Source organism: Apus apus, chromosome 1 (assembly GCF_020740795.1).
Source record: "Apus apus isolate bApuApu2 chromosome 1, bApuApu2.pri.cur, whole genome shotgun sequence".
Lineage (NCBI taxonomy): Eukaryota > Metazoa > Chordata > Aves > Apodiformes > Apodidae > Apus > Apus apus.
Genome location: NC_067282.1, coordinates 3,227,923 through 3,252,078, shown reverse-complemented (window position 1 = coordinate 3,252,078; position 24,156 = coordinate 3,227,923). Strand labels below are relative to the sequence as shown.

The following is a 24,156-nucleotide window of genomic DNA, read 5'->3' as shown; positions in this document are numbered from 1 at the left end:
ATGGGTGGGTGTGGACACAGAGTAGAGTCGACCTTTGCTTCTCCTCACCTGCCTCACTGCAGGGACAACCTGGCTTTAGTATCAGCATTGAGAGCCCACAGCCCCTCCTCTTGGGACTAGTCACCATCTTGCCAAGCCAGAGATCAGAGGGCTCATCTTAGAAGAGCCTGGTAAATCCAGTTTTTTAATAGCTCTGCAGAATCCAGGGAGTCTGGATGGTGTCACATATTAGGGAGTTTCACCCCTTGCAGTCTGCCACAAGTCCTCCATGGCATGGAAGGAGGAACTGATCATAGAATCATAGACTGGTTTGGGTTGGAAGGGACCTTAAAGATCACCTAGTTCCAACCCTCCTGCCATGGGCAAAGACACCTCCCATTAGACCAGGTTGTTTGAAGCCCCATCGAACCTGGCCTTGAACACTTCCAGGGAAGAGGCAGCCACAACCTCCCTGGGCAACCTTAGCCAGTGTCTCACCACTCTCATACTGAAGAAGAATTTCACAGAGACCTAAGATGAAGGCTAAAACAGAACTGGGAGCCAAAACCAATTCTTTCACATCCTTGATGATAACTCTTGCAAGGGACTAGACCATATTTCATCTGCTTGTTAGATGAACTTGACTCATGTTACTGAGAAGCCCAGCTCAGAGCAGGATAGGACAGGAGAGCTTGTTCCAGGAGATGAACTTCAGAGCATGGCCTTTTCTGAAGGCCCAGTTAGAAGAAAATCACCCTTTAGACTACAAGAGTCTTGGTAAATTTAACACCGCTCTGGTTTGGAATTTGATCATTCAGACATCCAAATTGTTGGAAGTGGCTCCTAGCCCTGTTTGGCACCACCTAACCCTGCTACTCTGTGTCATAGTTTGGTGTTTGCTTGTGCCAAGACACTCTACACCAGGCACTTGGATGCACTTTCCTAGACAAAAGGCAGAAGGCAAACAGAGTGGGCCTGGCTGCTGGTCCTGCTGTGCCTGGGGTGGAGGAGATTTAACACTTGGAAGCACAAGTGAAAGCTCCAGAAGGTCCTCTGCTCCATGACTCACTTGGGGGTTCTGCAGAAAGGTGTCCTTGTGGTTGATGCAGCCTCCAGAGCGGTTCTTCAAGGGGTCATTACTTCTGGTCCACACCCCATGTAGCACTGCCTCCTCCCAGGTCTTGTGGATGCTCAGGTAGGACGTGTTGATGAGACGGCACTTGATGATGTCTGTGAAGTATTTGCAGAAATCTTCAAAGGTCATCCTAAGTCAGGAGAAGACAGAGTTGGGTCATGTTGATCCACTCCCCCAAACAGCAGGGCAGGGGTGTACTTGATCCCACTGCATGTGGGTAACCTCTGATGCCTGATGAATAACAGAAGAGATGGAGGTGCCTTTCTCCATGCATGCAGTAAATACTTCTTCAGTTTAAGCAACAGAGGGACATGTTTTTGGAGTGGGAGAAGCAGAATAGTGGCCTTTCCTCCACACACAGGGATGTGTATTGAAATGTACTTGGTGAGGCTGTGAAGTTCATTGCATCATAGAATAGTTTGATCTGGAAAAGACCTTTAAAACTCATCTAGTCCAACTCCCCTGCAGTGAGCAGGGACATCTTCAACTAGATCAGGTTGCTCAGAGGCCTGTCCAACCTGACCTTGGATGTTTCCAGGGATGGGGCATCTACTATCTCCTGGGCAACCTGGACCACTGTCTCACCACTCTCATTGTAAAAAATTTCCTTCTTCTATCCAGTCTGAATCCCTCCTCTTTTAGTTTAAAACCAGTCCCCCTTCTCCTATCACAACAAGCCCTGCTAAAAAGTTTGTCCCCATCTTTCTTATAAACCCCCTTTAAGTAAAGTCATAGCAGGTTCCCAGTACCCTGGTGAAATGGTTTGGACCCAGTGTGATGCAGAGCAGCTTGCAGTCCTAGGGTCGTGGCCATCCAAAGCTAATGCCCATGGGCTCAAGGAGGAGGCTTCACTAAAGACCCTAGGGCTTGAAAGGCCATTTGCCCTGGATAGCTGGTTTCATGGAAATGATTCACATGCTTCACAGGATGGAAGGAGCCTGTGGGCATGGCCCATGGTGAAAACCCCAAGAAGGACACTCACCAGAACTCTCCATCATCTTCCACCGTCATCCCCATCTTTTCTCTTTCACTTTTACTCACTTTCTGCCACTCCTCGGAGCTGTGGGGAGATGTACAGGATCATTACTGGGAGCACAAGGGGACACACAAGAATTCAAGAGGCGACTTGGCCTTGGTGAGATCTGCCAAGGGCAGAAGGCCTGTACAAAGCTCCAGCCATGAAACCAGTCCCCAGCCTGCTCTGGTTAGCTCATCTTCCAGTCATGAAGGGAGTGCAGCATGGCTTGGACCTTCAACTTCCCTCCTGACCAGTGGAGCTGAATCCAGCCTGGCAGAGGTTTTGTTTGGCCAGTACAATCACAACCCTCTCAGTGAAGGTCTTCCCTCAGACCTTGGTTCTTCACCCTATCCGCAGACACCACAGCAGTCAGTGGTGGCAGAGGCTGATTCTGTTGGGTGCTATTTTTGCTGGAATAAGACTGGGAACGGAAAGGTGGGCTATAACCATTGTTCGTTCGTGGGAACATGCTGGTCATTTCACCCCAACATCCACCAGAGCCTTTAATGAGAAGGTCTGCCAAGCTCAGCAACCCTCCTGCTAACCTCTAGGGACCCCAGGACAAGGAATTCACCCACCCTAGTGAAACAGCAGGTGTAGGACATGGGTTGAAACAGTTGTCCCACAACGTTGTCCTGCCAGTCCAGATGTAGCCAGATGGTCTCCTGCCTCAAGGCTTGCCCCAGCCTAGCTCTTCCCACCGCCACCAACGGGGGCTGCTGCCACCCCTCCTAACTCACGTGTCGCTCCAAGGGCCGTTCCACTCGCGCTCGCCCCAGGGGTTGCGCATGCGGATCATGTCCAGCTTCTCTGACTTGAAGAAGGACAGCAGCCCGTGGCCCAGGCGGACCTTCCGCACGTCCGTCACCGCGTAGGCGTGCCCCTTCACCAGCCCACAGGCCAGGCGGGCCTCCATGTCAGCCGCTGACGTGGCCTGGACAGGGGGACACAAACAGTGCTCGGACCAGGGGATGTGACCATCTTTGCGAGGGCCAGGGAAGAGAAGAGCTCAGATTTCTCTCCAGGTTTCTCTGAGATGAAGAGGAGAGAGCCAGCGACAGCCAATCGCCTTGGGAGATGTATCCAATGCCATTTTGGGAGCTACTTCTTTCCTGGTCTCTATCTGCTGCATGAGATCTCTGAGCTCCCATACTGTCAACCAATAAAGCTCGTTCTACTGGTTATAATGGGAGCTCTGGCATCCAGTGGTTGTAGAGATGCTCACATGCAGACACCAAAACACCTTTCTCTGGAAGTGAATCCTCTCCTAGCATTTGAAGGCTGGTGGGATGAATTTGGGCTCTTGGACACAGCAATGAGGAATAAAGAGGGTTGGCATCCATCTGATCCTCCCTTTGCCATTCCCGGGAAAAAAAGTAGGACCCCTTGGCCATCATTTACCTGATCTAATTTAGAAGTCTCCAGCAGCACAACGTGACTGCATCCTAAACTGCCCGTTCCCATGTCACCATGACCACAGAGGCAACATGACTTACTTTGATGGAGCAGCTGATGAGGCCTCCTCGGTTGTGTACCTTCAGCACCCGTTCAAAGAGGAGGTTTCGCTTGGCTTCATCAGCAATGTAGTCCCCTTCAGTCAAGTCAATAGGCTCAGAGACCCCACCAGTAAAGTCCACCAGGGCATCAGCTGTGTTACCTCCATCCAGGGCCTCGTAACAGCCTGATAACCTGAGAGAGGGTGACAGGGATGGAGCAACGACACTGGTTTGACATTTTAAGGGGTCTGGGACAGTTCTTGGAGCAACCTGAAGAACTGCAATACAACTTTCAGGGGGTGACAACAGCAAACTAGGGTGAAAAAATAAGAGCCATGCTGCCTGCAGTTGTCACAGGACAAAGTAAAGGGAACTTGAAACCCTGAAGATAGATGTTACTTAAAAAAAATGTGGAGTTGGAGGATATTTTGCTCTGAAGGTAAATTAAAGCTGGAGAAGGCTTTTTTTCTTAGTTTCTGTTGGTGTGAGATACGTCCTATTGCCCCCCCAGGAAAGCTGCTGTTTCCACTGGTGCAACCCAACCCAGGAATGAACAGAGGTGAAGAAGAGTGTGCCCAGGTCCCAGTTTGTTCTGTAGCTGCCCAGGTACCTACTTGGCATAAGCTTTCTCCACCAAGGCACACCAGAACTCGTTCCTGGAGTTGGAGTGGCAGTAGATGAGCTGGCTGTGGAGCGTGGGCAGGCGGTCATCTATCACCACATCCAGCCACTGGCCAAAGCGCCAGAACTGGAAGTGAAAGATCCCCACGTAGCTCTCAGGTTTCTCAGGATTCCACTCCTGCTCCTTCCAGTCTGGGATGACCTGTGAGAGAGGAGGCACAGGCACCCAGGTTATTCCTTTGGGGTTTTTTCTGACTCTCATCCTGGAACTAAAGCAGACAATATCAAGAACAGGGAAGGATATGATGGGGATGGAGTTGGTTACAGCCTGTTGGGGCCAGGTTTTAAAGCTGGTTCCTCCAATGCAGACTTGATTAACACATACTAGTATAGCTTAAACTTCTTCATGCTTTGGAAATGGAGTTAAAGACCTTTGCCCTCTGTAATGGTTTTAAACTGGAAGAAGGGAGGTTTAGGTGAGACATTAGGAAGAAATTTTTCCCTATGAGGGTGGTGAGACCCTGGAACAGGTTGCCCAGGGAAGCTGTGGCTGCCCCATCCCTGGCAGTGTTGAAGGGCAGGTTGGATGGGGCTTGGAGCAGCCTGGTCTAGTGGGAGGTGTCCCTGCCATGGCAAGAGGGTTGGAACTAGGTGATCTTTAAGGTCCCTTCAAACCCAAACAATTCTAAGAGAGGGCACCTTATTTGACCCTCTTACTTGATTCTGGTGTGAGTTGACTGACCAAGTGCTGTATTAATCTTCCTGGTGATAATGAACAGAGACCAGACCTTCTGCATGTCATACAACCTAAATGATTCTCTAATTCTATAAAAGTGGCAAAAGTGAGATCCCACAGCTACTATACTCATACAAACCAGCAGGGAGAGGTGACTCACTGAAAGGAGAAAAAGAGGATGTGGGGTGAAAGAATAAAGGGCTGAGGGAGTGCAAGTTTGGTGCCACTGCCATCTTCACTGCCAGTGGGACAAGGCACAAGTGCTAAAGACCATAGTCCTTCATGCCTGTGGGCACCATCAGCTTTGCTTTGGATGGAAAATCCACCCAATAGCTTGGATGGAAATGGGCACAGCCACACACAGACACTGCAACTGGGTGGATCTGCATTTTATGTACAACGAGGACACAGAAGTGGACAGCAAGGAATTGTCCCACCACAGCTTAGCTTTGGCTGAGGGTGAAGGCAACATGGTGATGGCCAGGGTGGGCTGTGAGGCCATGTATAGTCACTGCAGGTGACAGCTGACAAGTACTGACCAGCTGCAGTAGTGTGACTGACTGTCCATGCCTCTGCTTCTTTACTTAACTGCCCCCAAAGCTTCCTGACCTCAGTGAGGAAAAATTCCAATGGGCTCATGGGGAAAATCACATTCCAATAAACCAAATAATCACTGTCCTATGGAGATACCTATGGATGCTGGGGTGGGAGAGGACAGGACAGGACAGAGCTACACTGAGTAGAAAGAGGCTCTTCAGGAAGTCCTGGGTGATGATGAGACCTCCCTTCATCCTTTCTTGGCCCTTGTCCAGCCGCCAGAGCCTTCTGCTTCCTTTTCAGCTGCCATCATGAAGCCATAACCCTGCAGAGACTTCTCTCTGGGGAGCCCCCTGACTCCTTAGCTACCAGCAATGATCCAGCTCAAGGCTTTTATTTCTCCTACACTGAAATATTAATGAAGCCACCAGCCTTGGGAGCTCACTGGTGCTCCTGAGTTGTCTGGATCAATAGAAGCAGGGCAGACAGAGCCCTGAAAAAGAGCCATTTCTGAAGGGTTTGGGCATTCTCCAGGAGTCCTAACAATGATGCCCCAGACTTCCTCTGGGACAGTGCCAGGGAAGGTCAGACAGCCCTCCATCACTCCCCATCGATTCCCTCCTGCCTGGAGCTCATCCTAATGAATTGTCAGAGAGGACCATTGTGCTAATCAACTTGCTATTAATGTGGGCTGAGAAATGATTATGGCACTGATGAGAAGCAGCTTGTCAGCCAGGGCTGGTAGGGACAGCTTCCAGCTGGCTGGTTCTGAGACTCGCCATTGCTGTCACTGGTGGCAGGAGATATTGATTGGTCCTCCTGTGCCATCCTTCTCTGTTCCTTGATATGGTGACAGTGCTGAAAACACCTGAAGGTAGCAAAAGCTGCCAGCCTCCACATGGGGCAGGATCCAGGAGCAAGGACTGGTCATGTTTCAACATCGACCCAACAGGAACTGAGAGGAGCTTGATCTCCAGAGCCCAAACTGTCATCAACCTGCCAAAGAGCAAGGTGTGAGCTCAAACATCAGATTCCTCTCCCCAGCTCCTTCAAGAGGACAGCATCCCACCCAGGCCAAGGATCGATCCAGTTGATTCTCCCCCTGGATAAGATGTCCATGACTCCCCTGGCTGTAGAGCAGAGGTGGCAGCTCTGGGTGCAGGTCCTATTGGGACACTGCACTTAAGGCACACAGCACAATCCCCACCTGTGACCTGATGCTGGATATAACCTAAAGGATCAACCTGGGGCACATCTATAAGCCCCAGCAGCAGCTCAAGCCCAGATCCTTCCAGGAGATCATCATGTAACTGAGGTCCATGGCTCCCACTCACTCCCAGGAAAACTTCCCAGGACTTGAGACTTGCTGGTCTAGGTCTTTTCCAGACAAAATGTTTCTATCATCTCTGTCTCTCCTCAGTGGATACTGGAGAGCATGCCCATCCCAGGATCCCACTGAGTCCTGGACTCAACTTGGTTGTGGGACACTGAGGCAGTGGGGACCAGAGCTCCTCATTCACCCAACTGTTGTGCATTTTGCTTAGGGGTCCCCAAAATCTGAAGCTGTCACACCTTTTTGTGGGACAAATCCACAGCAAAAGGGCTCAGAGACAGGTAAACTGGGAGCCCAGAAACACCAAGTTCACTTCCCTAAGCTGCTTTAGAGCTTTTTCTCTTAGGAGTGGCTAATGAGAGAAAAAGCAACTGTAACCCTGGAGAAACATCTCAATTAGAAGAAGGAATTGGTAAATGCCAACTCCTCCAAGCAGAGGCTCTTCTGCTGGGAACCTGCTAGCTCAGGAAGGAGAGGGAGGGACCCAGCTGTTCCGATCTGCAGAACCATGGTACAAACAGGGTGGAAATTTCCCTGGGAGATGGGACATAGTGGTGGATCTGAAAGCCTTTCTGGAATGCCAAAACTGGGTAAGGAGAGTTTCAGTGAGTGGTATAAAGTGTCTGGCTCACCTGCCCTGCAGCAGGGAAAAATCACACTGCCCTACTCACATCCCACCCCTGGCTGTGATGGAAAGGAGGATCCACCAGAGGACTGATGGTTTCCTCTCTCTGCCCACCTTCAAACCCCTCCCCAAACCACACAGACCACTCAATGCTCCATTAAGCCTTTCACACCAAGAGAAAAGAAGGTGAATGTTCATGTTACTTTTTACAAGAAATAAAAAGGGTGCTCAAAAATTCCAACAGTGGCTTGAAAATTGGCAAGTGCTGCTTTATTGAATGCAGGATTGGGGCAGCTTCCAAAAAGAGCATGAAGAAGACACACACAGAGCTTCAGTCCTTGAGGGCAACCCTGTTGACTAGGCTTTTATTGACTGTGTCACAGCAACACCCAGCGAGGTATCTGCAGCAGGAACTCTACCCCAGCAACCAGCAACATAGCAGTGGCATCTTGTGAGACCTGGCATGCCAAAACCCCTTTGGATGTTGGCAGTGGCTCCTATCATTTGGTCGATTTGTGGTTTGTAATCAGGAGCTCTGCTCTGGGATGTACAAGGAGGGGTTTCCAATGGGAAAATCTGCTGACAACCTAGAACTGGGTTTGGCCCACAGGAGGTCTACGCTGTGGTCAAACAGGGGTTGATCCACTTTTTCTCTCTCTTCTTTGAGTGTAGAATTTCCTGGGGTCTAACATTAGCTTCTCCAGCACTGCCCAATGGCTGGGCTGTATGATGCAGTATTCAGGGAGCTTTGGTTGTGAGCAGGACTCAAAGTTCCCACCATCTCTCCAGCCTGTAGCTCATCTTCCTGCTTCCTTCTCCTCTCCTCCTGGCATAGCTTGTGCAAATCATTTTATACACTATTTTTGGGTTGGGAAGGGCATGTAGCCTGTGTCTCTGGAGGCTTTGAAGAAGAGGTTAGACTCCTTTTGGGACTGTCCATACCAGTGAGCAGGCCATGGGTACAAAGTACCTTGACCTGGCTTTCCCAATATTGCACTCTCCTTACACATCTCAGGAAAATCCATAACTTGTGCTCACCCACCTTTTGGTGTCATCTTAGCAAAGGACCAATTGTCATAATGCTTGACTCTTTCAAAGAATATTCTTATCTACGGGTCTCAAGAGACTTCACCAAAGTACCCTCCACTTTTTGGTGGAGGAAAAGGGAATGTCCAAAGTTAGCAGTGTATTCACAGTGATGGGATGAACTGGCACAACACATCCTCCTGCTCCTGGACTCGCAAAGGAACCATCTCTCCTCTCTGCTCCCAAGGCCACCCTACCTCAGCACATCAGGAGGGCAGGAGATGCTGCTTTTTGGGGACAGCAGCAGCAGGTTCCTGCTCTGTGGTTTCCAAAGTGCTCTGCTTATAGATGCTTCAGAAGAAATATATTATTCATGGGTGCTTTAAGGCCACAATGATGCACAAATGGTTTTTGCTGCAGGGCACTCACTGCTGACTCAGACCTACAGCCTGCTCTGAGCTGCTGGCTCACTTGCCTGGCTCTGCACACACACCTGCCTGCTCCAACCCATCACAGGATCGACCATCTCCAGGCAACACAAGGTGGGCAACGTGCTGGAGAACATCTCCCTACATTGACTCCCAGCAAGAAAAGGTCACGGCTGTCAGGAAAAGGGTGGCCCAAACTCCCTGCACTGGTTTGTCCAACAGGTTTGCTATCTGCAGAACACAGCATGTCCAAATGTACTTCAGCCTCACAGCAAGGTGATCCTCCATGGGACTGATCTTCAGAGCCACTGAGCAGCCAGAGTCACAGCAAGAGTGACTGAAGCCTGCAAGCACCCAGCACCCTTGCGAGGAGAAGCATCTTCTTGCAAACAAGCCTTCTCTTTTTAATGGCTAGCATGGAAACTGGAAGCCAAGGAAGGCTCTCTCCAGGTTGTCTCTCCTGTTTCTAGTATGGCAATTTCTTATTTTTCCATCAGAGTTTTGGTGTCCAGGTGCCACAGTTGGAGGGCTCAGGGCAGCCTCAGATTTCCAAGCCAGCAAGACCCTGCACCAGTCAGACATGGTGATTCCCTGCTGAATGCACAAACATGCAGTCTAGGCACACAGAGCAGCACCAGCTCATGTTCCATCCTCCCTCCTCCCCATCATTCAGACAGAGGACAGCACATCTGGAGAACACGTTGCAGGGTGAGGGCTCCAGAAGCACCGAGCCGTCCTCCGCTTGTTCACGACGCCGTCCCTCGGTGAAGAACCACTTAAAAACAACCAAGGACTGAGCTCAGAGAAACTAAAACGAAGACATAAAGCACAGCTGGACCAAGAAGGGCTGAGCAAGAGGGGGATCAGGCTTTAAAAACAACAGAGCCCCTCAGGTGAGCTGGTTCCAGGCCGTCAGTGAAAGCAAAGAGGAAATACATCACCTTGCGGATCTGGGCTAACTCCGCTATCCGCTCCCCAAATTCCTGGGCGTCTGCCTCGTTGCATTCCACCTCCTCGGCTCCTGGCTTCTTCCAGAAGATACTCACTGGCTCCAGCAGCTGCCGGTTCATAAGGTTGGTGAGATCAGGAGTCCAGTGCTGGGAGGTACCGGTCACCGTGACCTTCCCAGGTCTCTCCAGCTGGACGTTCCAGCGGAGGAAGCGCAGGTTGCGCTGCCGGATGAAATCCACCCGGTAGACGTGCTCGTTGGGATGCAGCAGCTTCTCACCATCCTGGGGCCTGATGTTTTTTTCCTGCAGGCTCTGGAACCGCAGCTTCATGCACCGGGTGAGCTGGTCATCGTGGATGAAGGGCAGCTCGAGCATCCCTGCCTCTCCTGCCATCGCCTCAGCTGCTCCTCTGCTACGTCCTCGGCAAGGTTTGGCTCTCAAACAGGACACGCAGGGGGGGAAAAAAAAAACACACCAAAAGCCACCAAGCCCCCGGAGCTGGTTCCCCCTCTCCACGGTCCCAGTGGTGCTAAGCAACCCGGGTTGGTGACGCAAAGAACAGGCTCCGGGGCTTCCTCTGGGTGCCCTCTGGGCGCCCTCCCGCCTCTTTGCGGATTCGGAGCGGATGGTGCTGCTGCTGAGAGATAATCCATAGGGAAGGGATGTCTGATGTCAGCCTCCCTGGCAACCTCCCTGGCAACCACGGCTTGTTAGCCCAAGGAAGGCTGGCAGCCAGGAATGTCACCCGACAGGTCAGGGTGGCAGTGACTTTCTCTGGAGTGTTGGTTAATGGGATAAGGGAAGTTGGAAGGGGACTCTGGAGGGGTCCTGTCCAGCCCTGCTGCTCAAAGCAGGACTTCAAGGTTAAATCAAGTGGCCCGGGGCTTTGTCCAGTCCATCTTTGAGTATCTCCATGGATGCAGATTGCACAGCCTTTCTGGGCCCCTGTTCCAGTGTCTGACCGTGCTCATGCTGAACCACAGAACCAAAGATTTGTATTGGTTGGAAAAGACCTTTTAGGATCATCAAGTCCAACTGTTAACCCAGCACTGCCAAGTCCACCACTGAACCATGTCCGTAAGCACCACATCTACAAATCTTTTCAGTCCTTCCAGGGATGGGGACTCCAGCACATCCCTTGGGCAGCCTGAAGTCAGGGGCAGCCTGAAGCAGTCCTGAGGGAAGCCTGATGTTTCCTGAGCTCTTGCCTCACTTGTTTACTAGCTTTAAAACACCTATAACAACAACTCTTGTTGTTTCAGTCCTCGGGTTTTAAAAGTTAAAAAATGCCTTCAAGTAACCCTGGAGATTTTTTTAAACTGAGCTACATGTGGCAATGGACTTTGGTTCAACTGCCTTGGTTCTTTTACCCCCTTATGTGGTGGCAGTAGAAGGAGCAATGACCTTGCACCTGATGATGAATAAACTGTGGTGGGGGTCCAGCCCTCAGGCACTACACGAGGTTCCTCCCCCACCCCGTTAAGGCAGAAGATCAGCCTTCAGGGCCTCCTCAGAGAGCAATAACTAACCCTAGGTTGTAGAAGACCAAAACAGCCTTTGGGAGGTCAGTGCCCTCAGAGCCATCTGTTCACTGCCATCCCATTAAAGACTGTCCTGCTCTCTGGAAGCAACTGATGGGGAAGGAGAGCAGGAGAGGTGGTAAAGATGCAGAACTGTCTGAATCACTTGGCTCCAAAGTCTGTCCCCTGTCCCCAGTTTCTTGAGTAATAGCAATGCAACCTGGGGGAGCACAGGCAGAGATCCAGACAACCCTTCAGGACAAAGCACTGCTGTAAATTATTTAAACCTCCTCAGAAAGCCAAGTTTGTCCTGTGCTAAATCAAAAGACACGTGGCTGGCAGGTCAAGGGAGGTGACTCTTCCCCTCTGTTCTGCTTTGGTGAGACTCTGCAGTGCTGGGTCCAGTTCTGGGGTCTTCTGCATCAAAAGGACATGGAGCTGTTGGACCAAGTTCAGAGGAAGCCATGAAGATGATCAGAGGCTGGAGCAGTTCTGCTCTGGAGACAGGCTGGGAGAGTTGGGGTGTTCAGCCTGGAGAAGGGTCCAAGGAGACCTTAGAGCACCTTCCAGTGCCTGAAGGGGCTCCAGGAAAGCTGGGGAGGGGCTTTTGACACAGGCATGAAGTGATAGGATGAGAGGGAGTGGTTTCAAGCTGAAAGAGGGGAGATTTAGATTAGATCATAAAAGATAAATTCTTCACTGTAGGGGTGGTGAGACCCTGGCTCAGGTTGCCCAGAGAAGCTGTGGCTGCCCCATCCCTGGAAGTGTTGAAGGGCAGGTTGGATGGGGCTTGGAGCAGCCTGGGTTGCTGGGAGGTGTCCCTGCCCATGCAGGGGGTTGGAACTAGATGATCTTTAAGGTCCCTTCCAACCAAAACCATTCATTCTGTGATTCTATGGTTTCAACACCTTCACTTATGAAAATAAGAGCTAGACTCCTCTGAAGGGCCACAGAAAGGCTGTTCTAGAGCCAGATCTCACCCAAAGCCAGGTAGCCAGGCTGAGAGTCAGGAAAATAGAAAACAGTTCTAAATTAACTTCCAGTTCCCCATTCCCCCTCAGTCACTCGAACACCACAGGCTTAGTGGGAATGAGGAACACGGAGGAAGTCTTGGAGCCAGGTGGAAGAAAATGTGTGAATAAAATCATCTCTCAGGATACATGGGGATGTGGCTGACCTGTCCTATTTCCCTGAAGGTGTTCCCCCACCCAGACCATGCTGTAGCCAAGAAAGGTTGGACCAGATGATCTTTGAGGTCCTTTCCAACCTGATATTCTATGATTCTATGACTGATGCCAAGAAAGGTTGGACCAGATGATCCTTGAGGTCCTTTGCAACTTGGTATTCTACATTTCTATGCTTGATTCTATGATAAGCACCTTGCAATGTGTGAGCAACATTCCCTTTTAATTCACAGGTCTCCAAAAGGAGGAATGTGCTGAAGCATGTCTGACCAGATCCCTACAGCAAACAGAACATGACCAGGAGGGAAAGCTTGGGGAGAATGCTGCAGCTTTTTGGTTTTTGACAGAAAACAAACCTTTCTGAAAGGAAAAGGAGGAAGGCAAAGGAGACCCTCTGAGAGTTAAGGGCATGGAAAATGAGAAGTCACAAACACCTGCAGTCAAACTGCCAAGGGAGGAAAAGCAATGCCATTGGCAAACTGAAATAATGAGGTGCCCAAAGGGACTTGGCTTCTGTTCAGTTGGCATTTCCCAGGGCAGGGCTGGAAGTGAATGGTGAAGAGGGAAGAAAACTCACCCACTTGCCCTTGGGAGACGTTGATGCAGAGGAACAAGCTAAACAACCCCTGGCACCACCCCTGTCACACAGCCACCCTGGGAGGAACCTTACCCAGAAACCAACAACAGTTGCTCTGCTCCCATACAGAGTAAAATCACACACAGAATCACACAGAATCTTAGGGGTTGGAAGGGACCTTGAAAGATGATCTAGTCCAACCCCCCTGCCAGAGCAGGATCACCTAGAGTACAAGTAAAATCTTGATTTTAACCGAAAAAAGGGGGGGATGCTGCAGCAAACAGAAATTCCTGAGCTTAATGTTCATGACCAGAAAAGCCACAGGCAGCAGCAGCTGGAAGTACCACAGCAGACAGAGCCACTGCAAAGGTGTAAGGGTGGAGGGACCCCTCTTGGGCCCCTTGCAGTAGGAGGCTGTGGTGAAGCAGGTGATGCTGTCTGCACGCATGCAGGGCTTTTGGTGGCTGCCTTTTTGCAGTAAAATCTTAGGAAAAGGTGCTTGCAGCTTGGTTTCTTGTCCCATCATGAGTTGTCCTGTACCAGAGTCTGAAGCACCCCTGCCCTGGCTTTCATGGGACTGACTTCTTCTGTAGCTGAGGACACGGCTAGGATGGGCACAGACTGGCCAAGGATGTGGCACTCAGCACCTCCTTCCCCTCTCATACTTCTGTGTTGCTCCTCAGGTCTGCAGCTCCTTGCTCTGGTGCAGCTCCTCGGTGGCTTTCTTGCCCCCAACAAAGCCCCTGTGGACCCCACACTAGAAGGAGCTCTGCTACATGGTGCAATCCAGCCATGGGACATGCCAGGGGAAGCAGCAGCTCGGGAGAGACACTGACTCCCTCAAATCACCCTCCCTGCCCCAGTGCAAGGTGTCTCATTGCCAAGGTGGGCATACACTGAGCAGCCCAAGAGAGGTAACCCCATGGGAAGTAGGGAAACAGGGTCAAACACTGCAGCTAAGCATCCTGAATTTTGTTGTTGCTGGTGGTTTTCAGGTTATTTTGGAGTGGGGAGGATCAGATTTGTGCTCTGGAGGACAGGACAGGGCCTGATTCAATGACAGGATCATGGAATAATTTAGGTAGAACCTTTAAGATCATCACTTGATGACCTTTAAGATCATCAAGTACAACCATTAATCCAGCACTTCCAAGTCTACCCCTAACCCATGTCCCTCAGCACCACATCTACATGGCTTTGAAAGCCCTTCAGGGATGGTGACTCCACCACTTCCCTGGGCAGCCTGGTTAAGGAGAAACCAGCCAAACTTTTGGCTTGAATGCAATGGCACTGTAGCTATGATGACTGAATTCTCCTTGAAAGATAGTCCTTTCAGGGAGGTTTTTGCACACAAAGGTTTTCAGGACCTGAAGCATCCTTGAAGAACGAGTTTTTGAGTCAGACAAATACAATGAGGGGCCAAGGGGTTGAAGATGCTTTTCCCTGGCATTAGGAACCACTTACCTTCTGCCACAGAGACTCCCGGGATGCCAGGGAGGAGCAGGCAGCCACGAACCAGCAGTTCCCAACCTGGCCCTGGTGTAAGTCATGGGAGCTGATCCCATCTACAAAGAGATGTGGATCATCACAGATTTCCTGTGGGACAGGAGAGAAACACACACATTTGGTATACAAGCAGACAAGAAATCAGGAGAAAGGCTTCTTGGCAAAGGAAATGTCTTTCTCTTCTCAAGATCCATTTAAATCATAGAATCATAGAATCATAGGGGTTGGAAGGGATCTCTGGAGATCATCAAGTCCAACCCCCCTGCTGCAGCAGGAGCACCCAGGGCAGGTCACACAGGAACATGTTCAGATGGGTCTTGAAAGTCTCCAGAGAAGGAGACTCCACAACCTCTCTGGGCAGGCTGGCCCAGGGCTCTGTCACCCTCACAGGAAAGAACTTTCTCCTCATGTTGAGGTGGAACTTCCTGTGTTGTCACTTGGTGCTGTTTCCCTTGTCCTGTCACAGGCACCACTGAAAAGAGACTGGCCCCTTCTTGACACCCACCCTGCAGATATTTATAGACATTAATAAGGTCCCCTCTTAGTCTCTTCTCCAGACAAAACAGCCCCAGGTCTCTCAGCCTTTCCTCATCAGACAGATGTTCAAGTCCCTTCATCACCCTTGTAGCCTCCATTGGACTCTTTCCAGCAAATCCCTGTCCCTCTTGAACTGGGGAGCCCAGAACTGGACACAATGCTCCAGGTGTGGTTTTACAAGGGCAGAGTAGAGGGCAGAGCCCACCTTTCTGCTGGACTTGCTCACCGTGCTGGTGGCAGGATGTAAGAGTCGATCAGAAGATCAGTATTGTCTCAACATTGTCATCAGTGACTAGACCCCAAAAACTGGACTAACATCTCGACATGAGTTGGCAGTGGCTGCTGCAGATGCAGAAACCATGGAGAAGGGACTGAGGTAGGAGCAGTGCTGGTACCTGGTACGGGTCTGTTCTACTGGAGCAGCAAAGGGCACAACTGCTGTCAAGGAAGAAGATGGATCACATTTGCTGTGCCAACACCCAGGAAGCCTCAGTTGAACTTTCCTCATTATAATGTTATTATAATACAAAACCACACCTCCTGGTAAGAAGCCACCTGCCTCCAAAGCTGCCCAGGCCTCAGAAACTCCTCTCTGGGCATGCGTGGGCATCCAGTCTCACTCCAGACAGGAGGAGACTGACACATTTCCACAGGACAGAGGTGGAGTGGAGGTGGGTCCAAGGAGGAGCGAGGTGTGCTACTCAGGATAAAAGATGGTTGCTTAGGAACTGAACTTTGAAGATCTTCCCCACTGAGAGATCACGATGATGGAGGAAGAAGCAGCGGAATCCTGCTGGATTCGGGACCACAGGGTCACCTCTGGACCCGTGGTGGTGGCTGTTGTCCTCTTTCCCCCTCTTTTTACCTCAACTTTCCTATTCTTTCTTCCTTACGGGCAAGACCAATCAAGTCATTGTGTGTTGATAACTCCCTGGGCCTGTTGCCATTTCATTTTGGCACTTTGGGGTCACACCTTTCCTCTGCCTGGCTCCTGCTTCCACTTAGAGCCTGGCCAGGAAAGTACTTAAACAAGAGGGTGTTGAGCAAGCTTCATGTGAAACACCTTTTGGGGATGTTTTTTATCTTTTCTCCCAGTAACTCCAGTTTGGAAGGTCATGTCCAGTTGGAGGCTGGGAGTGGACAAGACAACTGAAAGAATCTCTTCCCCTTTGTTATTATAATGGAATCACAGAGTGGTTTGGGTTGGAAGACACCTTAGATACCATCTAGTTCCAACCCCTCTGCCAGGGGCAGGGACACCTCCCACTTAGACCAGGTTTCTCCAAGCCCTGTCCAATTAATTTTAATTTACAGTCCCATCCAAATACTTTTAATTTAGACATCCCATTATGTTTAATTCAAAAAGGAGGGAAAGGAAAGCCAGATTTTCCTTCTTTCTCTACATCCCCCAGTTTTCCAGGCTGGTTGCACCCAGAATAACATGTTCCCCCCAAATTTCCACTGCTTCTGCCCATCACAGGGAGGAACAGGAATCCCTGCTTTGGAAGCACCTCCTGCTTCAGGCCTTGAAAATAATCTGAGCTCAAACTGGGCAGGGATCAAACCCAGAGGAGGAGACTAACTCCCTCGCAGCTGCTGGAGCTGCAGGAGGTTGGGATAAGCACTAGAGGGAAGCAAGATGACAGGCAGCAAAGCCCAGAGGCTCCTGTGCTCCTCAGCATCCTCCACACAGAGAGGGATGGCAGAGGGGTGGTGGGGTTTAACTCCTGCTCCACAACACCTGCGGGGGCGATGCACCCATCATTTCTGCCAGTGAGAGATCTGCAAGATCAGCTCTTGGTGATCCTGCCCTGGGGAGGCAGAGCCACAGTGTTCGCCCCATTTGAGGACCACAGCTGCCCTTTCTACCCCTGGGTGAACCTGCAGTGTACAAAAAAAGAAGTCACCTGGTATTATGTAGACATGAAAGCATGAAAACAAACCCCTAACTGGCAGAAGTTACCGTAGGGCAGAGGGTGTCAGATGCTCAGGGACCCTTCCTAAGAGCAGAGCTGCCAGTTGGCCATGATTTAATAGAGTCATAGAATCACAGAATGGTTTGGGTTGCAAGAGACCTTAAAGATCATCTAGTTCCACCCCCCCTGCCATGGGCAGGGACACCTCCCACTAGCCCAGGCTGCTCCAAGCAGCCTCCTGTGAAGGTTTCCCAAATCCCTTAGCCTGGAGCTTCCCAATATTAAATGATGTGGATTCTTCAGCCCCCACTGAAGCTGCTGAGCTGCCCCACGTATTTTGGCCCTGATCTAGACTGCATGGCCTTCCACAGGGATGCCCCATTCCTTGGGTGTTCTGCCTGTACTGAGGAGGTACCAAGGGACCACGACACTGCTTCAGCAAGGCTGCAAGTCCTCCCAGGATTTCTTGGAGTACAATGGGGTCCCACGAGTGCCATGCAGCATCTTCAGGGTGAAAAGCACACTCAGAGCCACGGAGCACTGTGTCCACAAGCAGAGGTGGGTGATGAACTAGAGACTAATGGGAGCTAGGTCCAAAAAAAAAAAAGCCAGGAAAAGCACTGAACTTAGTTTCCCTTGTCCTGCAGACAGAGCAGAAAGCGATAAAGAGCTGGTTCTGCAGCTAGAGAGGGTCCTGGGGTTTGTATGTGTGCAAAGGGGAGAGGCAGGAATGCTGTGATCACAGAAGGTCATCACCTTGGTTTCCTCCCCTCCCTCCTGTGCAGGAGACAGAAACCAGGTGAGCAACAACATTTGTTTACCCAGGTGGGCACTTCTCCAAAAAGCAAACACCACCTCACCCTCCCAGTGCCATGACCCCAAGAGAAGAGGGCAGCACACAAATGCAGACACACACACACAGCCCAGGGCCTCCACCAGCTACCCCAGAGAGCCAGCTCCAACCACCCTGTGGCACCCACGGGTTCAGCAGTGAGTCCATCCTGCCCCTCACACCTCACCACGGCCAGATCCTGCATTGTGGCTGCTCCTGGTCTGAACACAGATGGTGAACAGCAAGGACTAGTGGGGGACAGCCCAAAGTCATGGCTACATGGAATCTGTGGCTTCAGTGGGTTGTTCTTAACTCCACCTTGGCCAAGGGAGCCATCCGTGCCTCTCTACTCCCAAGGAGAAACTCTCTTGGAGGATTTCCAGGATCCTAAGCACCATTACAGATGATCTGCCCTCCCCTCCAAGTGCCTGCTGAAATGTCCACTGAGCTCCAGGAAATGAAATACAACTTAGAGAAAGCCTGTGCAGACAGTCCCATGGACACGTTCCTGTGGGATCTGCTCTAGGAGATCCTGCTCTAGCAGGGGGGTTGGACTGGATGATCTCCAGAGGTCCCTTCCAACCCTGACCATCCTGTGAAAGATACAGCCTGATCACATGGGGAAGTAGTGACTCAATGTCCTGGTAATTCATATACTCCTTCCCACTTCCTTCCTCCTGCAAGGGGTGTGGAACAGAGGTGGAAATCAGAGGTGGGGCTGGGAGGGGACTTTGAGCTCCCTGTCAACGAAAAGTTGATTGCAGAGGTACCAGATCTGGCTTCTGGGAGCCCGGAAGGGATCTGTGCCAGTTTGCTCCCTCTGGCTTTGGGTTATTGAAGTCCATTAAGGGAAAAAAAAAAGAAAAAGAAAAAAAAAAAACCCAATCAATGCAATTATCTTGCACTTGGTGGTGTGATTTCACTTCCCACCAAACAGCACATGGACTTTTCCTCTCCTCTCCCCTTTGGTTCTCTTTTCCCCCAAGACACACAATTTCCTTCCAAATGCATTTAAAGCAGAAAATACCACCCTGGTCTTCTCCAGCGAGTCCAATCCCACACAGGGCAGTAATGAGCAAATCACCCTCTAATTGGCTTTTTAATTGGTGTCTGTCTTATCAGAAATGTTTCCCAGACCAGATTTTCGAGCTTGAGATTCACTGTGGATCTGGATGGTGTCAAACCAGCTGCAGGGAGGGGAAAATGCAAAAGGGGGGAGGATGAGGGAAACAACCACGTGAGACACAACATCTGCTGCGTGCTAGGAGCAGTTTTTGCTAACAAGATTCTGCAAGGAGCAGACTAGTCTAATTGCATTGCAGGGCCTGGCTGCTCCAGGAACAATGTTTTCACCCAGAATTGCAAAATCAGCAAGAAAATCTATTAGCTGGGCTGCTCTGCCCCCCTCCTGGGCCACAGGGAACCGGGAGGACCTTGTGGCTTCAATGTCACTCAGGCAGCCAAGAGAGTAAGAGGTGTCCCAGCACGGGGAGCAACGGTGACACAGGTGACACCAGGGTCCCTGTGCTGCCTTGCTGCAGGTGCAGGGACTTGTGTGGGGATGTGATTTTGCCAAAAAAAGACCAAACAAACAAGGGCAATTCAAACATTTGCAGCAGAGCGACACGGGGAAGAGAAACGGGGTGAGTTTAAAGAAGCAGGGGTTTGTGTCTTCAGAGGGGCTGTTACAGAATGATAGAATCACAAAAGGGTTTGGGTTGGAAGGGACCTGAAAAGGTCTTCTAGTCCAGGGACATCTTCAAGCAGACCAGGTTCCTCAGGGCCCCATCCAACCTGGCCTTCAGTGTTCCAGGATCTGGGTGTCCTGGTAGACAGGAGGATGACCATGAGCCAGCAATGTGCCCTTGGGCCAAGAAGGCCAACGGCATCCTGGGGTGGATTAGAAAGGGGGTGGTTAGTAGGTCAAGAGAGGTTCTCCTCCCCCTCTATTCTGCATTGGTGAGGCTGCATCTGGAATATTGTGTCCAGTTCTGGGCCCCTCAGTTCAAGAAGGACAGGGAAGTGCTTGAAAGAGTCCAGCACAGAGCCACAAAGATGATGAAGGGAGTGGAACATCTCCCTTATGAGGAAAGGCTGAGGGAGCTGGGTCTCTTTAGTTTGGAGAAAAGGAGACTGAGGGGTGACCTCATCAATGTCTACAAGTACGTAAAGGGTGAGTGTCAAGAAGATGGAGTTAAGCTTTTTTCAGTGATGACCAGTGATAGGACAAGGAGTAATGGATACAAGTTGGAGCATAGGAGGTTTAAGGTCAATATCAGAAAAAATTTTTTTACTGTGAGAGTGACAGAGCCCTGGGCCAGGCTGCCCAGAGAGGTTGTGGAGTCTCCTTCTCTGGAGACATTCCAACCCTCCTGGACACGTTCCTGTGTGATGTGCTCTGGGTGACCCTGCTCTGGCAGGGGGGTTGGGCTGGGTGATCTTTCGAGGTCCCTTCCAACCCCTATGATTCTATGATTCTATGATTCTATGATTCCCAGGGATGAGGCACCTCCCACCTCTCTGGGCAACCTGGGCCAGTGCCTCACCACCCTTACTGTAAAAAATTTCTCCTTTATACCTAGTCTGAATCTCCCCTCTTTCAGTTTAAAGCCATCACCCCTTGTCCTGTTGCTACAGGCCCTGCTTGAAATGACACACAGCTCCACATACATCAAGGAGTACATTTGGTTGGTAATGTCTGCACCCCATAAAACAGTTGGTGAGGTTTTTATTGCCTCTGTCAGGCATCCCTAACATTAATCCACCCAGAGTATCTCAGGGTATCTGTTATCAGCTCCCCCACCATGCAAAGGGCGTTGGACACTCCACCCACAGCAAACAGGACTTGCTTGCAAAAGGAAGGCATAAAACACACTTCCCAACAAACACCAAGAGTCCACTGGCCTAGCTCAACAACACATCATGCCATTTGTTTTGGCAAAAGAAAGAGTGAGGACAGTGGTAAACAAGATCTAAAGGTCAACTTGGAGGGTTAGCAACTTTGACGGGTCCCTCTGTGGTTTTATCTTCCAAGTATCTGAAGTACAAAGGCACCAAAGAGGTCTCCATTAAAGCACTGAGGTGTGGAGGACACAAGGTGCTGTGAGAGCATTGCACCTCCCCAGGAGCAGAGAGAGAGGGAGGAGGATGGGAAGGAAGTGAAACAAGTGCAGAGACCTTGGACCCGCTGTTCCTGTCCCTCCCACCCACGGTCTCCAGGGATGTGGTCTTGGAAAGCCTCACCATTACTCAGCCCAGGACTTCTTGGGTCTCCACCCAGCCAAGAGGACACCACAGCCTGGCTTTTAGCATCTCCACACATTCAGACACAGACCTCTCTCCCACAGCAAGTTGTTTTGATGTGACTGGTCGCAGAGCCGCTAAGAAAAAATGCTCCCTGGATACTGGCAGCAGATCTGATCTGCAGATCTCAGCTCCAAAGCAGGAAAGTCTTCACAGGCCTTGCTGACAAACTGGGGGGAGGGATGCTCAGAGCAGGGAGATATGTTCAAAGCCATGTTGGATGGGGCTTGAAGCAACCTGGTCTAGTGGGAGGTGTCCCTGCTCATGGAGGGGGCTGGCTCTAGATGATCTTTAAAGTCCCTTCTAACCCAAACCATTCTGTGATTTTATGACATTCCCCAGCTTAGCCCAGCCAGATGTCAAAATGGTCCCTCTTGAAGTCCCAGCACAGTCCAATCACCATAGGGGCATCATTTCTTTGTGGAAATGATGTCACCTTGCTCCTTTTGAGCCAGCCTGACCCCTACAAGTGCACTCAACTACAGCCCTGCATAGTGATGGAGAGGAATTCTGAGTAAACACAGCAGCTCTCAAGGATGGCTCCACCTGGATCTCCTCCTGTGGTGGTGTAGACCCCCCCTGCCCTGGGCCACACTGAGATGTCAGCAGAAGCCAACATTGTTCTTGCTTTACTCACAAGGACTGTGGACTCAACGTCGTTCTTGGTTTCAGCTGCAAGTGCAGAGGTCTGGAATAATCTGGCACTTTCTGACCTTGCCTACTGGGGCAGTGAGTTGAGACAACCTGGTACCTTCTTGTCCTGGTACAAGTATAGTCAGTTGGGATGATCAGGCACTCCCTAACATTACTGAGAACTCCTGTCACCTGGGAAATGTACCCAAGACCTTAAATTTTCCCTTAAATCTTAGCACCTGTAGGTGTGGTGACTAGGGAGCTACACCAGAGAACTGGAGAAATAGAAACAAAAATAAGCTGCCATGGCTGCTTAAACTTCAACACCACGTGGCTACTGGCCACCTCCTTCCATGTAGTCCCATCTTCCATCACATTCCAGCCTTGAGCCCTCCATGGATTTCCCTTGACCACGCTCCCCTGGGACTTGCAGGGTGAGGAACACCCTTGGTTTGACACCCTCAGGGGTTTAAAATACACCCACCCTCCCAAACCTGTCCTCTCACCATGGCTGTGCCCTCAGGTGCACCAGCACTTCTAGCTGTGGGGTCTAACCTCAACCAGAGGAACTGCTTGGGCTTGAAACTATCTGCATCAGGCCCCAAACTTGTTCTTGGGGAGGTTTTGATAGAAGTGAGGAACCCTGAACCAAAGGCAGGAGCCACGAGGATGTTCCACAGTTTGCACCACGTTGGAGCCATCACTCCCCACCCTGGAGGACACGGTGGTGGGGACGTGCTGGTGGGAAGGGAGGAACCTGTTCAGTTAAGCCCTGGTGTGAGAAACCACAGTATTCTGGGGGGAAATGGTCCAAAACCACCCACTCATCACAGAGCTATTGTGAAATCTTGGAGTGAGCTGGTGTGGCCATGAGCTTGGTTGTATCATTTCTGCCTCCAAGTGACGTGATTCAGGTCTGGCACTTGTGCCTGCTGAACACTGCCTTGTCTGAATCCCAATTCCTGTGTTTCACTGAAAGCCACTCTTCTAAAACACGACTTAGGAAAAGAATTCAGGCAGGAGATGGTTTCGTTTTCTTTGTTGGTTGTTTTTTCTTTTGCTGTAACTATTTTTTAATTCTTTAACTCTCTTAAGAGCCAAGTTATTCATGATAAAAGAACCTGCGAAAGAAAATGACTTCCACCCCGTGCTGTGCATATCAGAGATCAAAATTTCCCAACTACTTTCCACAGGGAATACCTCCCAAAGCCCCTTGGGCCATCCCAGGGTGAGGAACTGCCCTTGGTTTGTGATTGTGTCATATTTATAGCACAGCAGCACCTCCATCCAAGACCTGGACTTGACCCCACCACAGTCCACATCAATCCCTGACTATGCAGTGGTGATGAACAGGTTATGATGAGTTTAAGCCATATAGAGGAGTGACTTCCAGCCCACACCTACTCTGGTTACTCATACCCTGGGTGTAACTTCACAACCAGAGAAAGCTGCTCTATGAGAAAACCACTGCCTAGAAACGTGGACTCATGTGCTTCCGTTAGCTGGGAGAAAGGACAAAAAGGGGTGGTATTTAGAGAAAATGATTCAGTATTCAGCCACCAGGAAAAGGCTGAGCTCCTGCCACTGTTGAAAGAAGGAAGCAGAGAGGAACCTGGCAGCAGGGCTGGCCATGAGCATCCAGTGTTAACTGGCACTGGCTGGTACCTCCAAGGAGGGATTCACCAAAAAAGGTCATGGATCTTCCTCTGAGGCCACTGGCTCAGGTCATGAAACTGCAGGAGTTCACAGAGGCATCAAACCCAAGCAAGCTTCATCTCTCCTTGGTAACATCCCTTTCCCCTGTGGTGATTTCCTCCTGACCTGCTCGACTTTCCCAATAACACCTGCAATTTCCAGACGAGACTTGGAAGTTTTTAACTCATGGTCAGTTTGCTGAGAGACACAATGATGTAGGTACAGCAGGAGCAGCTCCAAGACAGAGACATGCACAAGCTCCCCAGCAACAGGGAACACAAGGTCTCCACACAAACTCACTACATGGTTTCCATCAGCTGTACACAAGATAAACCCATGCATGACTTCTAGCCAGTTTCTCCAGCTATTAAGCCCTCTGTTTACATTTCCCATAATTAATTCTTACATAACTCTCTTGGTGGTATTTGCATCAGACCACAGTCAAGCTTTAACCATCTGTGACCACTCTCCATTAAGATGGTTGGTCCACCCTTTTCCTTCTTGGAGGGGAAGTGGAACGGGTTGCCCAGAGAAACTGGGAAAAGAGGAGATTTAGAATAGGTCACAGG

The 24,156-nt window shown here is 50.5% G+C and overlaps 1 protein-coding gene across 2 annotated transcripts in view; it reads right to left on the bottom strand.

Moving 5' to 3' along the window:
• The window catches only part of CAPN5 (calpain 5), a 60,997-nt gene that overhangs the window by 8,667 nt on the left and 28,174 nt on the right, over positions 1-24,156 (bottom strand). The window contains exons 3-8 of one of the 2 annotated variants that reach the window (XM_051608691.1): positions 14,630-14,761; positions 4,243-4,451; positions 3,629-3,821; positions 2,873-3,066; positions 2,097-2,174; positions 1,049-1,244 (exon numbers count right to left, since the gene is read on the bottom strand). In XM_051608691.1, the coding sequence (XP_051464651.1) occupies positions 1,049-1,244; positions 2,097-2,174; positions 2,873-3,066; positions 3,629-3,821; positions 4,243-4,451; positions 14,630-14,761 (1,002 nt within the window). Of the gene's footprint in view, positions 1-1,048; positions 1,245-2,096; positions 2,175-2,872; positions 3,067-3,628; positions 3,822-4,242; positions 4,452-9,875; positions 10,960-14,629; positions 14,762-24,156 lie in introns of those variants that run through there. The other variant, XM_051608690.1, reaches the window with a different exon arrangement.